This window comes from Chelonia mydas, chromosome 2 (assembly GCF_015237465.2).
Source record: "Chelonia mydas isolate rCheMyd1 chromosome 2, rCheMyd1.pri.v2, whole genome shotgun sequence".
Taxonomy (NCBI): Eukaryota; Metazoa; Chordata; order Testudines; family Cheloniidae; genus Chelonia; species Chelonia mydas.
In genome coordinates, this window is record NC_057850.1 from 29,015,001 (window position 1) to 29,038,995 (window position 23,995).

The window sequence follows — 23,995 nt, forward strand, 5'->3', positions numbered from 1 at the left end:
AATAACATAGCAGTTTAGTGTCTGAAATGTTTGCCAGTGACTGAGAGTACAGATCATGACTCTCCAGCCAGTTGAACATAGATAATTATTTATTCTTTTAGACCCTTATCCTAACAATCTCTGAGTAGCTTGCACTCCCCTCTTCCCCCCACTCTTTTGGGATATTTCAGAAGAGCAAGTCTCTCTTTGGGTGCCAGCCAGTCCTTACTTTGCCATGACATTCTATTCTTGTTTGTAAGCTTCTCTTCATGGAACTTTTTTTAAGACATGATATACTTTGTTAATGTTTTGCGATGGAAGGAGGCTCTGCAGATCATGTGTCTAATCTCTAAACCCTATAATGGCTATGATTCACTGAAGTAATTATGAGCATGCCTAATTTTCAGTACTTGAATACTTTAATTGATTTCAGTGAACATAGTCTCAAGTTTAACATTAGGCACATGCTTAAGTTCCTTGTTGAAATGGAGCCAATGTACCTATTTCTCTGAACAAACATATTCCCAGTTGCAGTTTCTTCAGTTACTGTTTTTTGAGAATCCATTTCACATAGTAATTAGTCTGTATATTAAAAATAAAAAAAAAATCTCTGATCCTTTCTTAACTTCATTTAATCTCCTGTTACTTGTCAGGTGCATTGCCCTCTTAAATAGTTGTGTGTCATTCTCTTTTTCAATGCTTCTTGGAAAATTTCCCCCTCATAATCTCTTCTTCTAAATGGATATAAACCTACCTTTTCTAATGTTTCCTAATATTTAGGAATACCTCAGCCATTGATATCATTTTTGCTCTCTCTGTACCACATACAATTATTGAGTATTCTTAATGAAATAAAGTCTAGGTTAGTCTAGGCTCCAAAAATACCCTTTGTACCATGTCCTCAGTGATATCTCCTGAGGTATTGATTTCCCTGCTATGTAATCTGTACTCTGTTTGCTTTCCTAACTGAAGCTAGATATGGAACTTTTATGGACAGTTTTCCTCTTCAGTGATGTGCGTCTTCCCCTTGGTATCAAAATGTTTTTTGCTATTTTCAACTCTATTATTCTTTATTTATACAGTAAGACTTAAGACACTTATCAGCTCATGTTACCTCAATTTTTGTCCAGATCTAGCCTTCCACCTTTTCGGTACTGGTAGATCATACCTATATAATGCCATTTGGCATTGGCATACCTTTCTTCTATATTTATTATCCAGGATACTGGAAATAAGATCAAGTCTAGCATAGGTGTAGACTCCAAGGGTGCTCCGGGGATCAAGCACTGACTGAAAATAATAGGGGGTGCCCAGCATCCATAAGGCACCAGTAGATGGCAGTCACATGTACATGGTGTCCAGTGAAACCCGAAGGTAAAAAGCACCCACTGGCAAAAACAAAAGTCAGCACCTATGGAGCCTAACCAGCTGTACAAGTTGGGCGGTACAGTCCAGTATGCCATACCAGCAAGATACTTATAGTTGGTACGGTGTATTGGAAAGACAGAGGAGGAGCAGAACATGAGGCCACCGCAGAACCATGCCCACAGCTCCTTTGGTACCGCGCCCAGTCTTGCCCCCAGCCCTGTCCTCCGGTGGGGCTGCTGTATAGATGGAGCATGTATACAGCTGCATCGGAGGAGCTGCGGGCTTTGGGCTGCCCAGCGGCCTCACATTCTGCTCCTTTTGCCGCTGCAGTTCCAAAGTCTCCAGCGCAGCAGAAGGAGGACAGAGCTGTCACCCCTCCCACGCCGCAGGTAGCGGGGCTGGATCATGGGGAGGGGATAGAGAGAGCGTGGGGGGCCCTGGACTGGGGTGGGGAGGAGTCACGTGGTGGGTCACATGAGGAGGTCATGTCCCCCCCATCAGATGCTGCCTATCCCCTGTACCAGTAAGAAATTTATTCCACTTGCACCACTGAGCCTAACGCTGAGCATTAATTCTCATCTAATCTATAACTAGAATCCATTGTTAACAGTGAATTTCTTCTTTTTTTACTTATTCCCTGCAGTGCTGTAGGAATGAGCACAGAAACATTACAGCAAGTTAATACTTAGGTGAGATGGCTTTTGAAGTATGCCTTAACCTCAGAAGGGTTGTCAGGAAAAGTTTTCATAACAAAAATGTGGGATATCTTAAAAATATTAAGGAAACAAACTGTCTGCATTGTGTTTACTTTCCTTCTGTGTGAATGAGACTTGGCTTGTATATGAATCATTAAAAAAATAAAAGGAATATACTAACTTTGTATATTTTGCCAGAATTTTGTTTTCAATACTACTAAGTGGTAACTGCTCTACCATCCCTAAAGATAATCACAGCTTTCCGAGTTCTTGCTTTTAGATATTTATTCAGTGGTTTGTATGCTCTATTTTTTGGGGGGTGAGGGAGGAGAATAATATGGATTCAGCTGATAGTTCTACATCAGATCAAGTATATCATAGTTAAAAATCTAACTAAATCTAAAAATCTGGGTTTTTTTCCTATTTGATTTCAGTGGGATTTCAGAATCTGACATATGTCATAGCCTTTTATGTGGTACTGTATCTTTAAAACCATCTTAAAGTGAAATTGAATAATGGCTCTCCTGCTTTATATTTGCATTCTCAAAAAACTAGGACTCCCATTTTGATGATCCCTTCTTTTTTTTCCTTTGTCTGTCCTCAACCAAGAGTTCTGTGTTGTTCTAATCTGTGATGGTTTTGTCTATTTTATTATTTGGGAGTCATCTGTGTTTGAAAGGAGCCTACTAGATAAATACAGTTATGGAAGTTGCAGACGAAAAAGATATATTAAATCATCTACTCCAGATTCTTCAATTTTCTTGCCATGCCACCATATTTTGATATAGATATTCATGACATTTGTATGAGATTTAGAGATATATGCAACCTATTAAATTACAAGAGAATGTGGAGGTGCAATTGTGTGTGGCATTGGTTAATTAACAAATAAAAGCAATGTTTTCATGTAGTTATTTTGATTTATAAACTGTTTAAAGCAAAATGCACCTGACCCAGGCTGTTGGTGACTTTGACAAAAAATATATAATATTATATTTATGCAAATTCAGCTAATTTGAAACAGGTGATGCTGAAGGCTTAAATAGATTAACAATATTTTACCATGACTTCTAAGACTCATGTCAAACCCATCACTTTTCCACAAACCTCTAGTTGATATTGAGGAAAAGGAGCTTTGGAGACAATCATTTTTGGTTGTTATAGAAACTACAATAATTTCATGATAATGATTACTTTCTTGTTAAGAACATTGAGCTTGTTATAAAATATCTTCTGCTCTTTCTTTTCTTTAGCAGTAGTGTTTTCAAAATATTTTCTTTTGCAGAAACATTTTCAAATACTCTATGTGCAAATATAGCTAAATGAGCCATGCCGGACACATGAGTCAATGAATCAAAGTGGAGAGAACAAAGAAGTTATACTGATAGTTTTTAGATATTATTTCTAAGTTTTAAAGATGGTTCTTGATATAGTAAGTAATCTTTTTGTGTAGATTTGCATAGGAGAACAACAATTGATGTGAATGAAACTTGGAGTGTGTGTTCAATGAATCTACAAACTTGATCTCTTACTCTCTCAAATTTGCTGAGTGACATGCATACTGTAGTTAGTTACCACTGGAAATGCAGATGGAAGTTACTGCAGGAAATGTAAACAGGAGTTGGATTCTCTAAGGTTGGAATAAAGAGTACGTAATGAACAGTGTGTGGACTTATTTAGTATCTTAGTAAACCTAAGTTTCCATTTATGAAAAACCTCAGGACCCTCAAGAAGAGATCTGCATCTTAGAACAAGCTAGCTTTGATTTACTATCTACCCTTGCCCAAATTAGCATGCTTTGTCAAAGTGTAAGCAAATTGTTTGACAGATTCACCTATCTTAGTCAAAATTTAAATCAGTGAAGTGAAATGGTCTGCCAGACTCCAGCATGAACAATTATTTTTCTGCTTCTGCAGCTTGCTCACTACAATGCTACAGGAATCAGCACAGAAACATAACACAAGGCTCAGATATAGCTGAGGTTGCTTGTCAAATGTATTGCTTAACCCAGAAAAAGGTTGATCAGGAATATTTTCAGCACAAGTATACAAAATGTCAAAAAAAAAACAAAAAAACACAGACACAAAGCCTGTATACACTATCCATGAGAGGCTTGGCTTGTATGTTGTTTAGGGTATGCTTATTCACACTGCGAAATCCTGGCATTATGGCAGCCAATGACAAAACTCCCAATTGACTTCAACAGGGCCAGGATTTCACACACTAAGTAATATCGCACCTTTCTCCACAAATGGTTCCATTGACTTCAGAGAATATTTATGGAGTAAAACACTACTTGTCGTGAATAAGGGTGACAGAATCTCATCCTAAACAGAGAAGACAAATCTGTTAATGTTTCATATTTTGCTAGAAAACTGTTTTCACTACTACTACTACATCTAAATGTAAGATACCCTACTCTATCTATAAGTAGTCACAACTGACTTTTTAAAAAATACATTTACTTAGTAGTTTACATGCTCTGTTCTTTAAAAACTGGTATAGCTTACTTCATATAAGGGCAGAATCTACAGAGTCCCTTTGAAAGATCTCATTGTTGCAACCATGAATGTAACTCCAACAGAGATAACAGCAATAGATGTGCTCGCATGAACAAAGGACAACTAATCCTCAAAAACACTCCAGTAGTAATAGTGTGCTTTGTCATTAAGTCTGGTATATGAACACTTCTCTTTACAGGTATTTATTAAAAGTAATGAAATAATGTATTTATCTTTTTACATTATGCTGATTTATTTAAAATAAATTGAATGGTTACTTTGTATAATCGTGGTGCACACTCTTTTAATCACAGCTAGTTTCTGTTTTGTGTGTTTTCAAGGGCAATATCTTGAACCTTAGAGAGTGTGCATTTTACTTGTGTCCCAGAATAATGCAACACAAATATGATCATCTTATATTGCAATGGGTATATTGCTAACTGGTATTTTAATCCTTTGCATATTTTAATGTATGAGAGAGAATGTTTTATGCATTTGCTGTACATGTTTCATGCAGGAATTATAAGTTAAACATTTTATTTTTGCAGTAAAGACTTGTGGATCTAATCTTCAGGGACCCAGTGGCACCTTCACATCACCCAATTTTCCATTCCAATATGACAGTAATGCTCAGTGTGTTTGGGTCATCACAGCTATAAATCCCAATAAGGTAAGTTTAATACTTAGTGCTACTTTAAACAAAGCAACAGTACAAAAGCATGCACAGACCCTAATATTTATTTTCATATGATTTATTACTGAAGTGCAGTTCATATTTCTTTGAACATTATTGGATATGTATGGACAAATATTGAAAGAATGATGAATATCTGAGAGTATTTTGCCTTTTGTTTTCCAATAGATGCGATCTTGTTTTCGATGTAATTCACAGTAGTTTCCACAAAAGTGATACTTAGTAGAAAAAAGTTATATCAAAACAATAAGGGTCCAATTTTGCTGTGACTTACAGTTGGAAGAGTTGTATGACATGAAAGATACTGCTATATGGGTGGTTGGGTTGCAGAATCTGTGATGGCATCGCTGGGGTTCTGACATTTGGTGAGTTTCATTTAACATGGGGAAGTGCAAAAGCTGAATAACTGTATGATTGACTAATTGAACCACTGTACTGAAACACATGCCCAGGTAACCAGGGCCCAGGTATCAGTAGCTAAATTCTGCTCACATGTACCCCACTGCAAACCTGTTGACATGAATCGATTTCCACTGATGTAATAGAAAAGAAATTGGACATGTATCTCAAAGTGACACTCTGTTGAGGAACATCTTCTTTTGTGATAGCTATTACAAAGCTGGATGTGCCCCTTAAACCACCTTTATGTTACTTACTCTGCCCCATACCATGGACCCCTCAGCGAATCCTTTGTGGGTTTGTAGTTCTGCAGTGCAGAGAGGACAAACCATGGGGGGAGGGGAGGAGGTAAAGCTAGCAGTACATTTGTTGTGTCACTGCTAAACTGCAGGAAATCTTCAGAAAAGATAAGTTAATATGGCCTTTTTTTTTTTTATCTGCAAGGAACACTTCACATTGCAGAACCTGATTTAAAGTGGGTTTCAGGGCAGCTGTAGGAATAGAGTCATTTGCAGGATGTTTCCATTAGAGCCATGCTGTTAGATACCTAGGTAAGGGTGTAAAGCCCTGGAGCTGAAAGTAGAGGCACAAGTCTTCTGCATACATGGTCGTGATCTCCAGTGGATCTCCCCAAGATCCTTGGGTGAGATACTTGTTCGTTCCTATGAGAGGAATGCTGATGCAGGTGTAATGGGGTTTGGACAGGGATATGGTAAAATGGGATCCTACCTTACCCTAAGTTATCTCGATGGGATGAGAAGCAATAAGTCTCTTACCACCCCAGGGATTACCCAGAGGAACAGGTTGGGCACGGCTCCCTGCCTGTGAGAAAGGATAGGACACTAGCCTAAAAACAGGGAAAAAACTTTTTAGCAAGTTTCAAAATATACTAAGGTATGTCTTCACTACCCACCAGCTCGGTGGGTAGCGATTGATCTATCGGGGATCGATTTATCACGTCTCATCTAGACGTGATAAATCGATCCCTGAATCGATGCCTATACTCCACCTCAGCAGGAGGAGTAAGCAGAGTCGACAGGGGAGCCGCCGTGGTCGACTCGCCACTGTGAGGAATGCCAGGTAACTCGAACTAAGATACTTCGACTTCAGCTACGCGAATAGTGTAGCAGAAGTTGCGTATCTTAGTTCGAAACATCCCCCCCACCACCCCGTGTAGCCAAGGCCTAAGCAGTTGAAAGATTTTAATATGTACTAAAGCAATCCTTACACTACTTCCTACACCCAAAGGAAAAGACATATTAAACTATTTACTCTATATGTATGCACATACAAAACCACTTTAAATACTAACAGTCTCTTTTGAGGGGAAACTCTGCTTTGGTTTGATAGTTCCAGAAGTGGGGTGTGATGAAGATAATGTCCCACCCACTGGGTTATGGCTTTATTTGGAGTTACACACAAATTATCACAGCAATGTTTAGATGCTCCTTCCCTCCCCCCCCCCCCCCGCCCTTTTTTGTGCAAAACCAAAATCTTCCCCTATACCAGAAAGCCTGGTTCACTAGATGTTGTGCCATGGTAGGCTTTTGTGAATGAAGAAGACCCACCTCCCAAGGGGGTGAACACACCAGATGAGTACTCACTGGGGGGAGTGGTCCACTTCCCCCTTCCCTCTCCCACCCGATAGTCAAGGGTCTAATGAAAAGGAAAGAAAAAGAGACAAGGAAAAAACCCACCCTCTTCTGAACTCTGGATTCCCCTGCCTGTTGTGACGTGTGGCTGCCTTTGTCCAGGGCTGTGCACATCTCATCCAGGTCTTTGCCTCAGGATGGGACTGGAAAAACCTCCGTAGAGCTGGCTCCAGTTACCTCTCAGGCCTCATCACTTCTCCCTGGACTCAGGGTCTGCTAGGAACTTCCCATCTCTAGTACTAATTACAGTTCCCTGTGAGTGTGTGGATCATGTTGCGCTCCTTGTCAGTACCCAGCCTGGGCCAGGGAAGCTAATGATCCAACCAGTGGACCACTTCAGTAATGAATCCTGGTCATGTGTTCATTTTGCACATATGCTAAGAAGAAGAAGACAGCTCCCTGCACAGCTGGTCTCAGGGGAGGATAGTGGTCTCCCATACCTTGGCCCCTCCCTGCTGGTTCACTTCATCCCCTTCACTGGGGTCTCTGTGACTGTCTCTCGGTCCCTTACAGTGTCTCTGATCCCCAGGTTGCTCCTTACAGTCCCTGCTTGTCTCTAGTAGTGCTGTTCTCTCCCCTCCATGGGGCCCTGCCTGGCTGGATCTGTCATCTTGTTCATGGTGGGTTCCCGCTCTCCCCATTGACCGTCGCCCCACTTGCTGGCTCTCTTGGCCCCGCCACTGTGTCAGTACACAGCTCTCTCTGACCTCCCATGCTGCTTTGCTTGTCCTGGGTTCAGGCCTCAGCTTCCTCAGATTGAGTATAATCTTCAAAAGCTCACAAAGCTTTTTCACTCAAACATTCTAAAACACTTCTCCTTAATAAAGACTATTTTCCTGCCAAATTTCAGCTTCTTCCTCTGAGCTATTTTGACATTAGAGCCGGTTTAAAAAAGAAAAAGTGGATAAATGTTTTATGTTTTGAGACTGTGTATTACTTCTCCCCCCCACCCCCACCCCCAACTCATCACACTCCCATGTCCTTATACTTTTGATCCCAACTCTATGAAAAATCACCTTTAAAAGTGTCAAGGTTCCTTCCCCACTCTGAACTCTAGGGTACAGATGTGGGGACCTGCATGAAAACCTCCTAAGCTTACTTTTACCAGCTTAGGTTAAAACTTCCCCAAGGTACAAATTAATTTTACCCTTTGCCCTTGGACTTCCACTGCCACCACCAAACTTTATCTGGGTTCCTGAAAAAATGGAGTTTGGACACGTCTTTCCCCCCAAAATCCTCCCAACCCTTGCACCCCACTTCCTGGGGAAAGTTTGGTAAAAATCCTCACCAATTTGCATAGATAACCACAGACCCAAACCCTTGGATCTTAGAACAATGAAAAAGCATTCAGTTTCCTTACAAGAAGACTTTTAATAGAAGTAAAAAGAAAAGAATCACCTCTGTAAAATCAGGATGGTGAATACCTTACAGGGTAATTAGATTCAAAACATAGAGAATCCCTCTAGGCAAAACCTTAAGTTACAAAAAAGACACACAGACAGGAATATTCATTCTATTCAGCACAGCTATTTTCTCAGCCATTTAAAGAAATCATAATCTAACACATACCTAGCTAGATTACTTACTAAATTCTAAGACTCCATTCCTGTTCTGTCTCCGGCAAAAGCAGCATACAGACAGACACAGACCCTTTGTTTTTCTCCCTCCTCCCAGCTTTTGAAAGTATCTTGTCTCCTCATTGGTCATTTTGGTCAGGAGCCAGCGAGGTTACCTTTAGCTTCTTAACCCTTCACAGGTGAGAGGATTTTTCCTCTGGCCAGGAGGGATTTTAAAGGGGTTTACCCTTCCCTTTATACTTATGACAAAAAGAGATTAAGTTTAGGAAATTTCAAACCAAAAGGTGAAAGTCAGATTTTAGTGTCTGAGAATACATTCTTATAATGGAAACTGTTCTATGGTTTTAACTATAGCAGTCACTGCCATTACTGCTGTAGGCCTAGATTCAGCAAAATATGCGTGTGCTTAACTTTAAACATATTGGTAATCCTATTCTTGTTCAGCAAAACCATTAAGCAAATGCTTAAGTCTCATTAACTTCAATAAGACTTAATATGCTTAAAGATAAAGACATGCTTTAGTGTTTTTGTAAATAGGAGTAGGGTTATTCATGCTTAAATTAAGTATGTGTTGAAGTGCTTTGGTGAACCAGAGCAGTGATCTGGAATAACTGCTTCACATCATTGGTATATGTGATACTGCTGGAATATCAGTGTCATGGGCAAACTCTTAATTAAGCAACATATTGGTAACCGTTATGACCTTAATTATACAATATGATCTGTTAGTGAGTACTCCTGCATTTGTGTAGAATCCCAGTAAAGTCAGTTGGACTCCATATGGGCGCAGACTATGCTACATTAGCAGATCTCAGGGTAGGATGAGGGACAATAGCTATAAAACCTGTTTATACTGGTGTCTGACTTGGTCTGAAAACATTGCCCTTTGCAAATCTTACTGCAGGCATTCAACTTCGTTCTAATTAAAACTAGCTGATACATAATAATACTATTCTGTGTAAACCACACTACCTCTGACGGGTTTTTAATATCTTAAAGTTAAGCAGGGTTTGGATTGATCAGTGCTTTGATTGGAGGGGAAGAAACATTTACGCATTGGTAAGTACTATAGAGACAATCCAGGAGATTGTATTGAAGACTGTGCCAAGGTCAAAGAAAATGAGGAAGGAGGAACTATCAGCAGTAGAAAGAAGAGGTTATTAAAACTTACATACATAGTGGTTTTCATTCTCTGCCAAAAAGGAAATTCAGTGTTATTTTTGTTGGGAATAATGTTGTGAGAGCAGTGAACCAGTAGAAGAATGCATTTTAGCACTTTACTGAGAGAGAAAAAATCCAGTGGTTAGTAATATTCATCATGGTCATTAATTTTATTTTTAAAATTCTTTGTTGAAAAGAATACACACAGAGTATCACAGTAATGATGGGGACTGTGGTACATTTCAGAGAGTTGGAAAGCTTAAAAAAATGATTCAGTCTCTGCTTTTACTTAATTATGAATATTTGTATTGCGGTAGCACCTAGGGGCTCTGATTAGGTACTGTTCAGACACATAATAAAAAGACAGTCCCTGCACGACACACACTGCGTCCAGGGTGAAGATAGTGTCCTAATATCATTCAGCCCTTAAAAAAAGTCCAGAGGTACATGGGGAGGAAATCTGTCTGCTTGTCACATAATTAATTTTGTCCACTTATTTCTTTGACCAGTTTTTATAAGTGCAGATTTCTAGCCCTATAAAGGATATAGAAAAATCTCGGTGTCCCAGCATCCAGCCTATTAATTATATATTACGGCTGCAGTAATATTTCTTCAAAAATCAAGGATGCTTATGGCAGTGCTTGGTTATCTGCTCGAAGATGATCATTGAAGTTATTTTGAAATGTAGTTTTGGGGGTTTGTTTAATTGATAATATTCCTAATTTAAAAAAAAAACCTGAAACAGTATTGTATCAGAATCACAAATTAGTCTTATCTAGCTACAACTTTTTGGACAATTGTTCAATTTGAGATTTCTAGGAGTGCAGAGTTAAAGATAATGAGGGAACAAATCTGAAGAAATGGGTGATAGATGAAGAACAGCACAAGTGACCTTAGACTGTTACATGCTGGCCCAGGAGTATAAGTGCAGCCTGTGTGTGGTTATCAGTGTGACAGGTAACAGGTGCTTGCTAGAGGAGTCAAAAAAAAAAATTGAGGAAACTGCCACGGAGTGGAGTTACAGGAAAGAAGATGAGTGAGTGAGCCTGGGGCAGTTTTATTATATATACCAGTTTCTGTGTGGCATGTATTGGAGGGTTACCATTTATTAAGCTGATCCTGGCAGAATCACTGACTTTACCACCTATCCAATTCTGAAATGCTTTTCCTGAGTTCCACTAATGTAGCCATATTGTCTTGGATGTAACAGATAATAATACTTGCCCCGCAAGAATGCTAAGAGGCTTAATTTATTAATGTTTATAAAGCTCTTTGAGATCTTCAGATGCTGTAAAAATGTGATTACTACTACTAACAATATATAATAAAATAATTTATTTATTATAATGCTAATATGACTTTAATAGTTGATATATTTGGCTCCAAGTAGCTCTCAGATGACACTAGAAAGTGAGGTCAAGTTTCTAGTTAAATCAAGGGTTATAATTAGGACTAGATCATCATCATCATGCTGATTAATTGAGCTGCACAGAATGGATGAGAGAAATAACAAGCCCTCTCCACCTTTTGAGGGCCACAGAATAGCATAGCTCTATGCACAGTTAAGGTAATACTCAACATGATTAAGGGTGAGAGAATCTGACTTACAGGGGGCATCTTTGCCATGGTGTTTAAATTCACATTAAACAAAATGCGAAATTTGTAGGAATAGCGTGATCTTTTCCTCCCTTATAAAAGACAGAAATAAAAGCAGTAATAGAAAGGGAAATAAAGGTTCCTTTTTTCAAAGTATCCTTTAGACAGCTGTGATGAGATGTTTATACAATTTTACACCAAGTCCACCAAGGCCTCAAGTACTAATTGATCTTTTGATGTTTTAGGACCTCTTTTGTTTCATCAGTTATTATTAGATCATTCAAAAATATTCTGAGGGAAATTGAGTAGACTTAGGAGTTAAAAAAGGAAAATTTAGTCCTGGTGTAAATGGGCACAAGTTCACTGACTTCATTCTTATGCGTGGGTTGAATTGGGTTCTAAGGATCTGTTTCTCTCCTGACTAGCTTCAATGAGGTATGCACCGGCATTGTAGCCATGCCAGTCTCAGGATATTAGAGAGACAAGGTGAATGAGGTAATATCTTTTATTTGACCAACATCTGATGGTGAGAGAGAGAGAGAGAGAAGCTTTTGAGCCACACAAAGCTGAGTAAGCACTCTCTCTCACCAACAGAAGTTGGTCCAATATAAGATATTACCTCACCCACCTGTCTCTCTAGCTTCAGTGATAACAGTTCCATGTCAACACAACACAGATTTGAGAAATATCTTCGGTTCCAGTAAGCCAGCTGCCTCCAGACTTTTTTACTGCATTACAGTTGGCCCCTCTATCCACATTGTTAACCAAATGCACCAGTCATTTCCAACTCTTATTTGCAGTGGAGTAGAACCATACCTTTTGATAATATAAGACCACTACAGGACCATTATGCAAAAAGGAATTAAAGGCTGTGAGAACAGCACATAATTTCTTTTGGGCTGCATTGTCAGTACCACTTCTGGCCTGATCTCAAGTATCTTAATATCAGTTTCTAATGAAAAGTGATTTCTTACAAAATCCTCTGTCTTAGCAGCAGTGTAAGAGATCATAACTACTTATTGTTCAGCCAGAGATGGCAATGACTTTAATATCAGATTCTATGGTTTGAGAGGTAGAGGTGGAGAAATTAAATAAAAATCAATTATAAGGAAGGACCATGTGGATGGGAGTCAAATGTTAAGTCTTATTGATCTGGGTACACAGGAGCAAAGATATAAGCTTCACGAATATCTGGTGCATTGTTGCTGTACAGATTTTTGCATTAGCATTCTCACCTGGAATCTGCTCTGGGCAGTTTATCTGTTCCATTATTAAGAATATAATTAAAGTCACCCCTAGAAAAATCTGAGGTGACAGATCCATAAATACTAACCCAGATAAATAAGAATTCAGGATATGTGGGCATAAGTAGTGAATGTAGTATAAGGATGGTTGATAACCTGGATGATAACATACTTGCCCTTGTGGTTGGAAATAATTTTTTTCATTTTTATGAAGGAAGCCACTTTATGGATTGGAATATCTGTTCCATATGTTTTGGTGTTATAGGACAAAGCAAGAAAATGACTTTCCCAGCTTCATCTAAATTTCAAATGCTCCAGTTCAGTTAAGTAAGTTTTCTGTAGAAGAAATTCAACTAATTTATGACAGTTTAGATATGTGAGATTCTTTTGTTCACCATAGGAGAATAGAGATCCCTAACACTTTAAGTATTTTATTGTGAGCTAAAATTAGTGAAATCTGAAATGTCTGGGATAGGTAAAATGATGCAGTTGAACCAAAAGGCATGGTGTTTCTCGTGAATGGCACCTGTCTTATTTGGGTCTTGTCATCACAGATGTACCTCATGAATCACTGCTTAATATCGGAGTCTTATGACTCAAATTCAGGAACTCTGGAATCAGTTTTGAAGACCTGACATCTAAACCATTATTTGGAGTCCTGCATGCACTATCAGACACAGCCTATATAGAGATACATGTCACAGTGTTGCTCTGTTATATATTCTTTTTTCTATTCTTTTTTTAAATCTCCGGTATGTAGGGTGAAACCTTGACTCCACTGAAGTCAATGGTAAAACTCCCATTTGGAGAACTTCTGGCCCCATTGAAGCCAAAGTATTTTAGCCCAGTAGTTCTCAAACTTTTTTTTTTCCGTGGACCACTTGAAAATTGCTGAGGGACGCGGCAGACCACTTAATGATCTTTCCAAATGTTGTTTGTACCATTAGCTAACTATTTTAACGTGTTTTGGATAAAAGCACTATATAAAAAAAACCCCTTAATAATAATTAACATTTTTTGTTCTACAAATAAAAGCGCACAATTCATATTTTAATATCACTAGTCTTATCTTTCTAATATGAAGTATGTGCCCTCTCTCCCCCACTGGAGCAGCCCCCGAACTGGGGCTGGGAAGGAGTGGGGGGTCTCTTCCTGGCAGCCGCAGCCCTGGAGATGGGGAAAGTCGCCTCTTTCTCTGGCTGCCGCAGCCCTGCACATCCCAAATTCCCCTCACCCCCTCTTCTCACCCCACTACCCTCTCCTACCTATCCCTTATTCCCTCAAGGCCACCACCTCATCTTACACATGCATCTTCTCCAGGGTCTAGGCACCTAATTAGTGGAGCCATGCCTGTGCGTCTCCACTAATTAGGTGGGTGGCTCTTCATTCTCTCATGTGCGGCTGCCCAGGCGCTCAACTTAGAGGGAACTATCTGTGGACCACCTGAATGGAGCTCGTCCGTGGACCAGAGTTTGAGAACCTCTGTTTTAGCCTATTGTATCCTAAAGAACAGAGACAGATTCTGCTCTGCTCCCTAAAGGTGGTGCATCAGGCCACAAGAGGATCACCTTATTTAGGGGAACCTCTGATTGTAAGAGCTAGTATAACAGCTCTGATGCTATCTTTCTCCTGTTTAGGGGTAAGGGCAAAGAAAGGGGGCATGCCCAGTATTTCCCTATGGTCTGTTAATCTTGAGTTGCCACATTGGATAGTCAACACAAACTAGAACAACCTTCAGACTCCCCTCAGTTTCACAGCAGGACCAATCAGTGCACAGCTGGCCCAGAACTACAAATCCATATTTGCAATACCGTCTTCCGAGGTGTGCTGTGTACTCCTCTACTGCAATCAACAATCTACAGGGAATTTACAAATCTGTGTAATTTTCAGAATATAATTTTAAAGTTACCTCAAAGCAATTACTGGGTTGGCAACTGATGCATTTTATTTACTTTAAATGTATTTATAATTTTAGGAGAGATTTAATATTTTCATTTGCACTGTAAGTGCATGTGTGTGTTTTGTACCTATAACTGCATCTCCCAAATATGTTGCTACATAGTTCGTATCTACAAAGTAATGTACATACATTAGGCATAAAATATATATCTATAAAAATAGATAGAGGGGAAGAGAGCAACTATGAGGCATGCCAGGCTGAAAGAATCTTTAAAATCTATATATTCTGATTACATATCTAAAAGGTCCATTCATCTGTTTCTTGCACATCATACTGTATCACTAAATGCATTACTCCTTGGCTCCCAAGAAGTATCTCAAATGAAAACCATGCTGTATGTATGTGGAGAAGTGTGATATACCAGTACAGACATCTTCAATGACTTTTTTGGTATGAATAATTTAAGCTGCTGATAATATTTTATACCAGTGAAGTACAAATCAAAAGAATTCTTTATTTAGGGGGGAAAACCCTGCTGTGTGAAGATAAAGAGTTGGTATATTTTATTAATATTTCTATTATGAGAAAGAAACAAACTAATTTATTAATATTTAAGGCAAGATATATATATCACCACTAAGTTCTGCAAAGTGGTCAAGTAAGGATAATAAAATTTGTATACAAATGTACTGAGAGAAAGATGAAGACATAAAAATCACATGAAATATCTTCTAAAATTTCTATATATGTGTGTGTTAAACGTTAATAGGCCTTCACCTCTACAGTTTCTCTGAGATTGTTCTTTTTTTTCCTTCATGATAATTTCACATGTATATGTGTGTGTCAGTCTGTCTAGTACATGTGGTAATGTAAAGTGTCAAATCTAAAATCCCTTTATTAATATCTTTGGATTCTCTTTGATAAAAGTTTCCAAAACTATTCAGCATCTCTCAAGTGGAAAGTATGTATTTACAGTTTTTTGCACTGTGATAGCCTCATGATACATATCTCATTTTCATAAGCATCCAAGGGTATAGTATTGATACAGTCTTACAACAACACATTCATATATTGCAGGACACTGTCTGAAAGAGCAAACAGTGAGTAGTCAGTTTGTCTTTTTACTCTGACCAGGTGTCTGTGGCATGCAATTTTTGTTCACGAATAGAGGATGCCTTTGAAGGCACACTACCTCCGAAAAACTTGATCCAAATGTTATAAGTAGAGTTCCAACAGAGTGTCTGAGATATCATTCTAGAATACACTGCCATCTTACAGTGTCACAAGTATGCTGCAGTTGGTCTAGTGTACTCAGCAGAATATTTAGTTTGTCACTTAGTGCCAGATTGTGAGCCCCAAACCCATTTGGTTAGAAGGAGTAATCCTGTTTACTTCACTGGGACTGCTCACGTGAATAACTGCTCACCTGTGTGAGTAAGGGCTTCACAGTCTGGCCTTGAACCTCATTGTGTCTGTTTCCTTGTCTGTAAAACGGGGAGATATAAAATAAATACCTCATGGGATGTTGTGAGGATTAATTAAAGTTTTCAGAGTGCCTTGAAAGTACAAAATGTTGTTTCTTTTATTCTGACATGGGGTAATGAGATATGATAAATTTACATTTAAGTGCATTGTAGTGCTACAATTTGACTAAGTTTTAAAAGCTGAAAAAAACATGATCTCTCTCTTCACTCTTCCTATGACAAACCAGGTGCTTGTGTAACAGTTCCTCCCAGTCAACAGATGGAGCCAGAGTAACTAAGTTTTGATGCCATTGCATTCATTAGGTTCTAGCCAGCTTTTAGACTTGAGATGTTCCATTTTTCAGTGGGTGGGGGACAATTCTCTTGCCAGCTGATTAGCTGAAGAGTAAAAAAGAGTTATCTTCTGCCTAGGAAAGACCCAGTCACACTTATGCATGCAGCATAAGAAAGGCACCATTTCAGACACTGGCAGGCATCTCATAATCCAAAACTTCCACATCAGACCTTACGTGCCCTAGGCAATCTCTAGCAAGTGTACAGTGTACATTCTGATCAACGATAACAGATAAATAACACAGGAGACATTCACCTACTTGCTTTAAGGAGTGGGGGATTTCAATTTCCTGCACTCAGTATCTGCAGCATCTAGTACTAGCACTGCTTGTATGAATTCAGTTCACGTACAACATAGCAGTTTTTGCTAGAGCTGATTACAGCCATAGTCCCACGTTCTAAGAAATTAAATTACTATCTCCTGAATTTATAGAATTATTATCATCATGAAAGTATTTTAAACTGTTATAAATGTTGGTAGACTTTTTATACTGCACTGGTTAATGATAAAAGCCCATTCCATATGTTCTATTGCTTCCATAAATGGAGGACTAACTGTGTCTACTGCTGCATCTGATATAACCATCATTGCAGCTGTTCTTTAACCTTTTTTCAGAAAACTGGTACTTTTATGTTCATCATTTTTTGTGGCATAAAATAAGTGACACACAGAGCAAAATTCCAGACATTGTGAAACATCCTGATGTGCTATTAATATGCATGTGATATAAAAAAATCAACAAAATAAAATGAAATAAATTATGCACAGACTTGTAGAGCATAACAATGCACGGGGCATGGAGGACCGTTGAACACAGGACATTAGCATTAGCAACACTTTAATATAGATGCACTTGATTTATGATATGTTTCAAATATCCTACAAGACTTGATATACTTACTTACCACATTTTATCCCTGGTTTATATTCAGAGAAATTTAACTGGTTTCTGTGTTTTAAGTAATCATATTGGTTTGTTGTGTTCCTCTGCATTAACTTCTCCAGATTAATAAGACTCATTGGTACTGAGTTAAAAAGACTGCTTCCAGCTCTGTAGCAAGGTTTGGTTATAATCCTGTTTTAGGTAAATCAGCTGCTAGCTTCTTAATGTACAAGAATAGTTATAATACTAGAAGAACAATCCTCTTATATTTACATTGATGATTTTCTGGAAGTTGTTGTGAAACTGGATCTAAAATAGTGCAATAATTTATATTTCTTCCAGAATTTTAAGTGAAGGGTGGGTCAGTATTTGTCCTTTTGTCCATTGGAATTATAATTTATTGTTATGCACAATTTAATGCACCATATTACAGCTTTGAGAGAGTTCTAACTTAATGTGAAAAGTATTTGAAATAAGAGGGAAATTCAAGATAATTGAGAACTTTAAATTTAATGTAATCTTCAGGATAAAGGCTGGATAGACCGAGATATATTAGACTTTTCTTCAGCTAATGGTCTAAATCTGTCCAGTAATGCTATATGAGAAGTACAGGTGATTGAACAATTTGGAATAAAACTTGATTTCTTTGACTCAAAGGAAAAATGTCATGAAAAACTGTTACGATTGAGAATTTAAACACGTGAGTTAATAAATATCTGTATGTATACTTTAACAGTATACTAAGTAATTGATTATATTTCAAGTACTTTGTATGTTAAATATATGTCTTAACATGTCTAGTGTGTGAGATATCATGTGTCCATATCCTCTCCCTAAAATCTAAACGTGTTGTTGTCCTGGATTCCAAAAGGATTTGGGTACTTAACTCCCAATTTATGTATCTACATCCCAGAATCAGGCCACACTGGGATTCAGGAAACCCCCTTTCAGCTGCCCCCAAACTCAGTAGGCACCTAAACTTCTTTGCACTTTTTTGGGGGGTGGGGTGGTAAAAAAAACATAGTTACTATGTTTCTTCATCTGCCTATGTGCACTGGAGCCCCAAGCCAGGTATCCAGACGCCTATTGCCCAGAGTAATGGATGAACTCAGAGAAGTTAGGTGTTCCTTTGCCTAACTCGCTTGTGGAGCCCAATCTAGTAAGTGTGCTTAGACTTCGCCTACCAGATCCGTCCCTTATAAATGAACGTGCACAAAAAGAACAGGGCAGGGATGAGAGGGACCTCACACATATCTTTTAGCCAGAGGTTAGAGTAACCACCTAGGTTTTAGAGTAGAAGCCGTGTTAGTCTGTATCTGCAAGAAGAACAGGAGTACTTGTGGCACCTTAGAGACTAACAAATTTATTAGAGCATAAGCTTTTGTGGGCTACAGCCCACTTCATCACCTAGGTTTTGGAAGACTCCCAGTTCAAGACCCTTCTCCACCTGAGTGGGAGAAGGGATAACCAAAGCCCACTCATGGCTAATTCACTGGTGATCTCTTTAGTAAAAAAGTGCTAATTTCTTACATTTATTTTGGTCCGTAGCTGTGAGTCCAAAAGAGAGAGGAAAAGAGAATATCTGTTTAGAGGAGAAGAATGGAAATACCTGAGTCGGGACAGGAGATATTGAAAGTAGCATGAAAGAACTCAGGGAATTGTGTGATTTGTTTTTTAAATGAGAAAACTAGAAAGACACATTTAAATAAATCTATTCAAAGATGCAACTAATTTCCTGAGCACTGTCTCACTAATTTCCTTTAGGATTTGAGGGCATATCATCTAGAACATCTCACAAATTTTCCCAACAATTTCCACAGAATCTGAGGGAGGGAAATTCTACAGAATCTGGTAAAATCTCTCTCCAATTTCCAATACTTTTACTCATTGCTAAAATATTCAGTTTATTGCTTCCCTAATAGATGTCTGATATTCAGCAGAAGGGCCCTTTTGCAGTGTGCTCTATCACAATGACTATTGGAAGCTTAATCATTTTATTCCATTGACCTGTGGATATGAAAAAAGTGCCTGATTCTTTTAATTTACACTTCTGGAAACAAGATTGCCATATGCAGTGTGTGTCTTTGCAAACTGCCTGTTAAAAAAGTGTCAGTTTGGGACTAATGCTTAGAGATTTCATGGTTTAACTGTTTTTTAGGAGATGACACATCAGTTTCATTAGTAATACAAAAAAAAATTGTGTTGTCCTGTTGATGGACCATTCCCATTGCTTGATATTTGAAATTTAAGTTTTGTGTGCATTTGTCTTGATGTTAGATTATTGGGTCCCCCCCATCCACTATTTCCATGGGCAATTGGTGGTAGTTCTTTTATCACCATTTGAACATAGTAACTGCTCACAATGCTTGTTAAAGTCTACTCTGTTTTGTTTTTACTTTCTAGTTATATTATTTTGACCTTTATAAAGGTTGAGACAGCAACAGTAGGAGGCAAAAATGAAAGCTGCTTTCCCCCTCCTCTCTCAGCTAATGGGCTGCATTAAACATAGTCAATTTCAGAGTTCCAACCATAGTATTCTATTTATAAATTTAGTATTCTTTAATGTTAGGCAAATGTAATATTTTTAGTGATAATTAATATTCCAACTACTCTTGTGACAAGTAGAAACAAGAACATGTCCATCTCCATTAGTAAAATCATTGAAGCTAATATTTTGCATAACTCCATTTTCAAGTCATTTACCTACTTAAGGCAGATAATAAGAAAATTAGAGAGCTCATAATACACAGGCAATTTGCTGAGTCTGGCAGTGTCTGTACACATTAGAAAGGTTAATCGTCACAATCACAAGAGGTTAGCAACTAAAATTTAAATGAAACCTTTAATTCTACACAATAAACACTGAAATCTCTGTTTTAGGTCTCCGTCTATATTACAAGGCTAGGTGTATTTTTGTATCTTCTTCATGGCACTCTTATGTAACCTAATCACAACAACCTCAGTCTGAGTTGTATCCACACTGCAGTTTTTAAGCACAGGCAAAGGTTATTATTTATATTATCTTAGCATCCAGGTACCCTAGGCAAGGCCCAGGACCCCACTGTGGTAGGCACTGTGCAAACAGAACAAAGAGTCCCTGTCCCAAGGAGCTGCCAATCTAAGTGTAAAACAAGAGACAATAGATGGAGACAGACAGATGGGGGCGTACAAAGAAACAGTGAGAAAATTTTAGAGTGGGTAGGTGGGTGAGGTGTTTTTCACCAGGTCGAAGCTGGATTGAAGGGAGCTGAGGACTTCTGGAGTATTTCTGAGCTATGAGGTGGATTGGGTTGGCAGGGTTCAGTGGTAGGGAAATGGAATTCAAGGATGAATGAGGTTAATTGGGGGTAAGGAGTGTGTGTGGTGGGGGAGTGAGTCTGTACTGGTAGGGTGGAAAGAGAAGAAGGGGAAAAGTTAAAACTAGGAGAAGGGAGTAAAGTGGCTAAGTGTTAAATGATTTGTTCTAACCCCCACATCTTTTTACTGGAAAGTTTCTCAGTTTTCATTCTGAAAAGAGGGGTAACAAAGGGGTTAGGGTGCCATTTTTCTTTACCAGCCTACATTATATCCTGCCAAAATGCTTCTCCTTCACATGCCTATTAGTTTTTCATTTTGAAAATATGATCAATCTGCAGAGAAGGATATGATGGAAGTCAATAATTCCTACCAGTCGCTCCACCAGTTGTTTTGGGCCTCAGCTACTACTGTATATCCAAGGAGGTTGGATAAGGCGAGTGCAGCAGTAGGTTAGTTTACTGTATACCATCTTATTAGTTACTTTTCCAGCTATCACCCTTCCACACTTTTGACATGTAAGTCACACTGATCTTTGGAGTGCCAAATCAGTGCAAGCAAACCTACTAGTACTTTCCCACACCCATTCTCTGGTCAATATACCCACAAGATGTAACTTACGACACTGTTCATGGCATCACTCAATATAGTCCAGAGACTATGATGGGGATGCACCAGCCCACTCATTTAAGGTAATTAAGACACATTTTTGTCCTTTGACAAAGTTTGAGAAACTTTGGCAGGTGGGCTTTGGTACCTTCCTCTCTACTTAAATCCATGTCGTTGCTCTGGTGAGTAATCTTTTCTAGAAGATTGTTCTATTGCAGTTATATTGTCCCTGGCATCTCTCCGAAATTGCTGAGAAATGGAGCTATTTGTGTTTGTTTTCTGTTTGTCTGAATGACTCTTTTTTAAAAACATGTTACGTAATGTACAATCTGACTCCCACTGTTGGCTGTGCCACATAGGAAGCTCCAGAGGGACTGCGCCTCCCATATCCCTTCAGCTTGCAGGAGGGGAAGTGAAAAAAGCTTCATTGTTCTTGCTTCCTGCAGTGTCCCTGGCCAGTTTTGCAGTCCTGCATGGGATTAAACAATGGCCATGACTCCTCTCCTTTATCTTTAAGGTGATTGTTACTTCCCAGAGTTACAGCAGGGAGTCGTCCATGTGTACGCTGAGGGCAGGGATTGCTGTTGTATCTGGGTGCTGCGTGTGGAACACAAATAGGGTAAAGCTATTCTAGCCCTGGCAACTGTGTAGAGGTCCAGACATCATCTGGTCTTTGAAGGGCAGTGATTTTGTCCTCTTGGCATGTGTTAGATCACTCTTAGCTGGCATTTGTTATTGTGGAATTGGATTTTCTTTTTCCTTACTGTTTAGAGCATCCCTATCTCTATTCATCTAGTCTGGACTTGAGTAATCACACTTCTCATGCTCTCCAGACCAAACCCATGTCAATTTATTTGTGGAATTCAGTAAATTGTCATTTGCAGCAAACGATACCAATACATTTCACAGAGTTCCAAGCATTTTGTTAGCAAATTTCTCATGCAACTAGTGAATTGGGCTAATGGATCTTGCTAAAAAAAAGCTTTCTCCCAATCTGTATTTAAAAAAAAAAAAAAAACCCTGTCAAAGGCCATTAGATTTTTAGATCATTTCCAGTAAATACTAACAGAGAATAAAACTACATTCCCAAAAGGTACTACCTGTGATACATCCTCATTCTTGAGATCATAGGCTAGATTATCAGGGAGTAAATCACCACAGCTTCATTGTGGTCAATGGAGTTATGTCAGTTTATACCACCTCATGTTCCTAGTGTGAAACTGTGTGTGTGTGTGCGCGCGCATTTGTATGTGGCAAAAATTTCCATAGCTCAGAGTTTTAGATTTATTGGTCCAAATTCTCTCAAGTGGGGAAATGTAGCTCTGGCTTGTGTGATAAAATTGGTGATGCAAGTGATTATTTTGAGGGATGGGTAATGGGGAAATTGGATTAAAATGGGATTGAAGAAAAGAGAGGGGAAAATGATTGAGGGACGACTGAGAAAGAAAAGGAGAATGAAGAAGGGGAGGAAGAATGAGGCAGCAGGAATACTGGGCAAGTGATTAGAGTAGAGTTCATACAATTATTTTTCAGACAATGTTTTCTTGTTTTTTGACAGAAATACTCTTAGATTTCTGTTTTGTTCTGGTGGCCTTTTTAAGCATCAGCTCTGCCATGTGTTCTTTAGTCTCAGCTCATATCTTTTTGTTTGTTTTCTATTTATCAGTGTAAAGTTATTTGTGAGCAAAGTTTATCAATCTCCTTCATAATGTCCAAAGCTTTAATTAGGTTGCCATGAAATCTGCTCTTTTATCAACTACCTTGATCTTTCCCTATAACATAACCTCTAGTAATACAATTTATTACCCTTGCTTGCCTTTGTTATTTTTTTAATCACTGCTGCTAAATGGGTTGAAGGGTTCAGGGATTTTTCAACACATGCTCACAGATCTTTTTTTCTGGTTTGTATTCTGCAGCACCCTTTTCTTCCAAATATCCTCTTTCATATGTATGATTCTTTGCTCCAGCACTTATTATTTACTTTTAATTGCATTTCCTTCCCATTAACCTGGGTAATTAAATGGACTAAGTCTTTCAGATGTAAGCATACTTCTCAGTTCTTTGATAGCAAAATAATGAATAAAGACAAAGTAAGACACAAATGACAAAAATTAAAAGGAGGGATAAAATGTTAAGAATATTCTGTACATGGAGCTAATCTTTCTATTTTTAGAATATTTTCATTAACTATATCATCATTTAGTAATGCAGATGCAGTAAAACATGCCACAAAAATGAGTTATCATGCTACAATAGAGAGAATATATTTGAGCCCAAATTAGGTTCATTTGACAGTTATGGATCAAAGTAGATGAATGATGAAACACAGATGAAGCAATACTCTCAGGGTATTAGAATCTCATAGTTAATTTGAACCAGCATCTATAGTGTAAATTTAAGCATGGGCCAAATGCACCAACAAATGCAGAATGAATGAACTTGAGTGCACTGAGTGGAATTTTCAAAGGGGCCTACGAATGTTAGGTGCCCCTTGAAAATCTATGGGTAGTTGGGTATCTAACCTCAGTAGGCTCCTTTGAAAATCTCTGCCTAAAGCCCTCAGAAATGGGAAAAATTCCATAGTGAAAATAAGAGGTCAGTGGCTTTAGTATCTCCCACTGCTCT

General features: G+C 38.5%; 1 protein-coding gene across 2 annotated transcripts in view; it reads left to right on the forward strand.

Annotated features, from left to right (window-relative positions):
- Positions 1-23,995, forward strand: part of CSMD3 (CUB and Sushi multiple domains 3) — a 1,174,472-nt gene that overhangs the window by 522,994 nt on the left and 627,483 nt on the right. For both annotated transcript variants that reach the window (XM_037892097.2, XM_043539165.1), the window contains one exon: positions 5,092-5,213. In XM_037892097.2, coding sequence (XP_037748025.1) covers positions 5,092-5,213 — 122 coding nt within the window. The remainder of the gene's footprint in view (positions 1-5,091; positions 5,214-23,995) is intronic.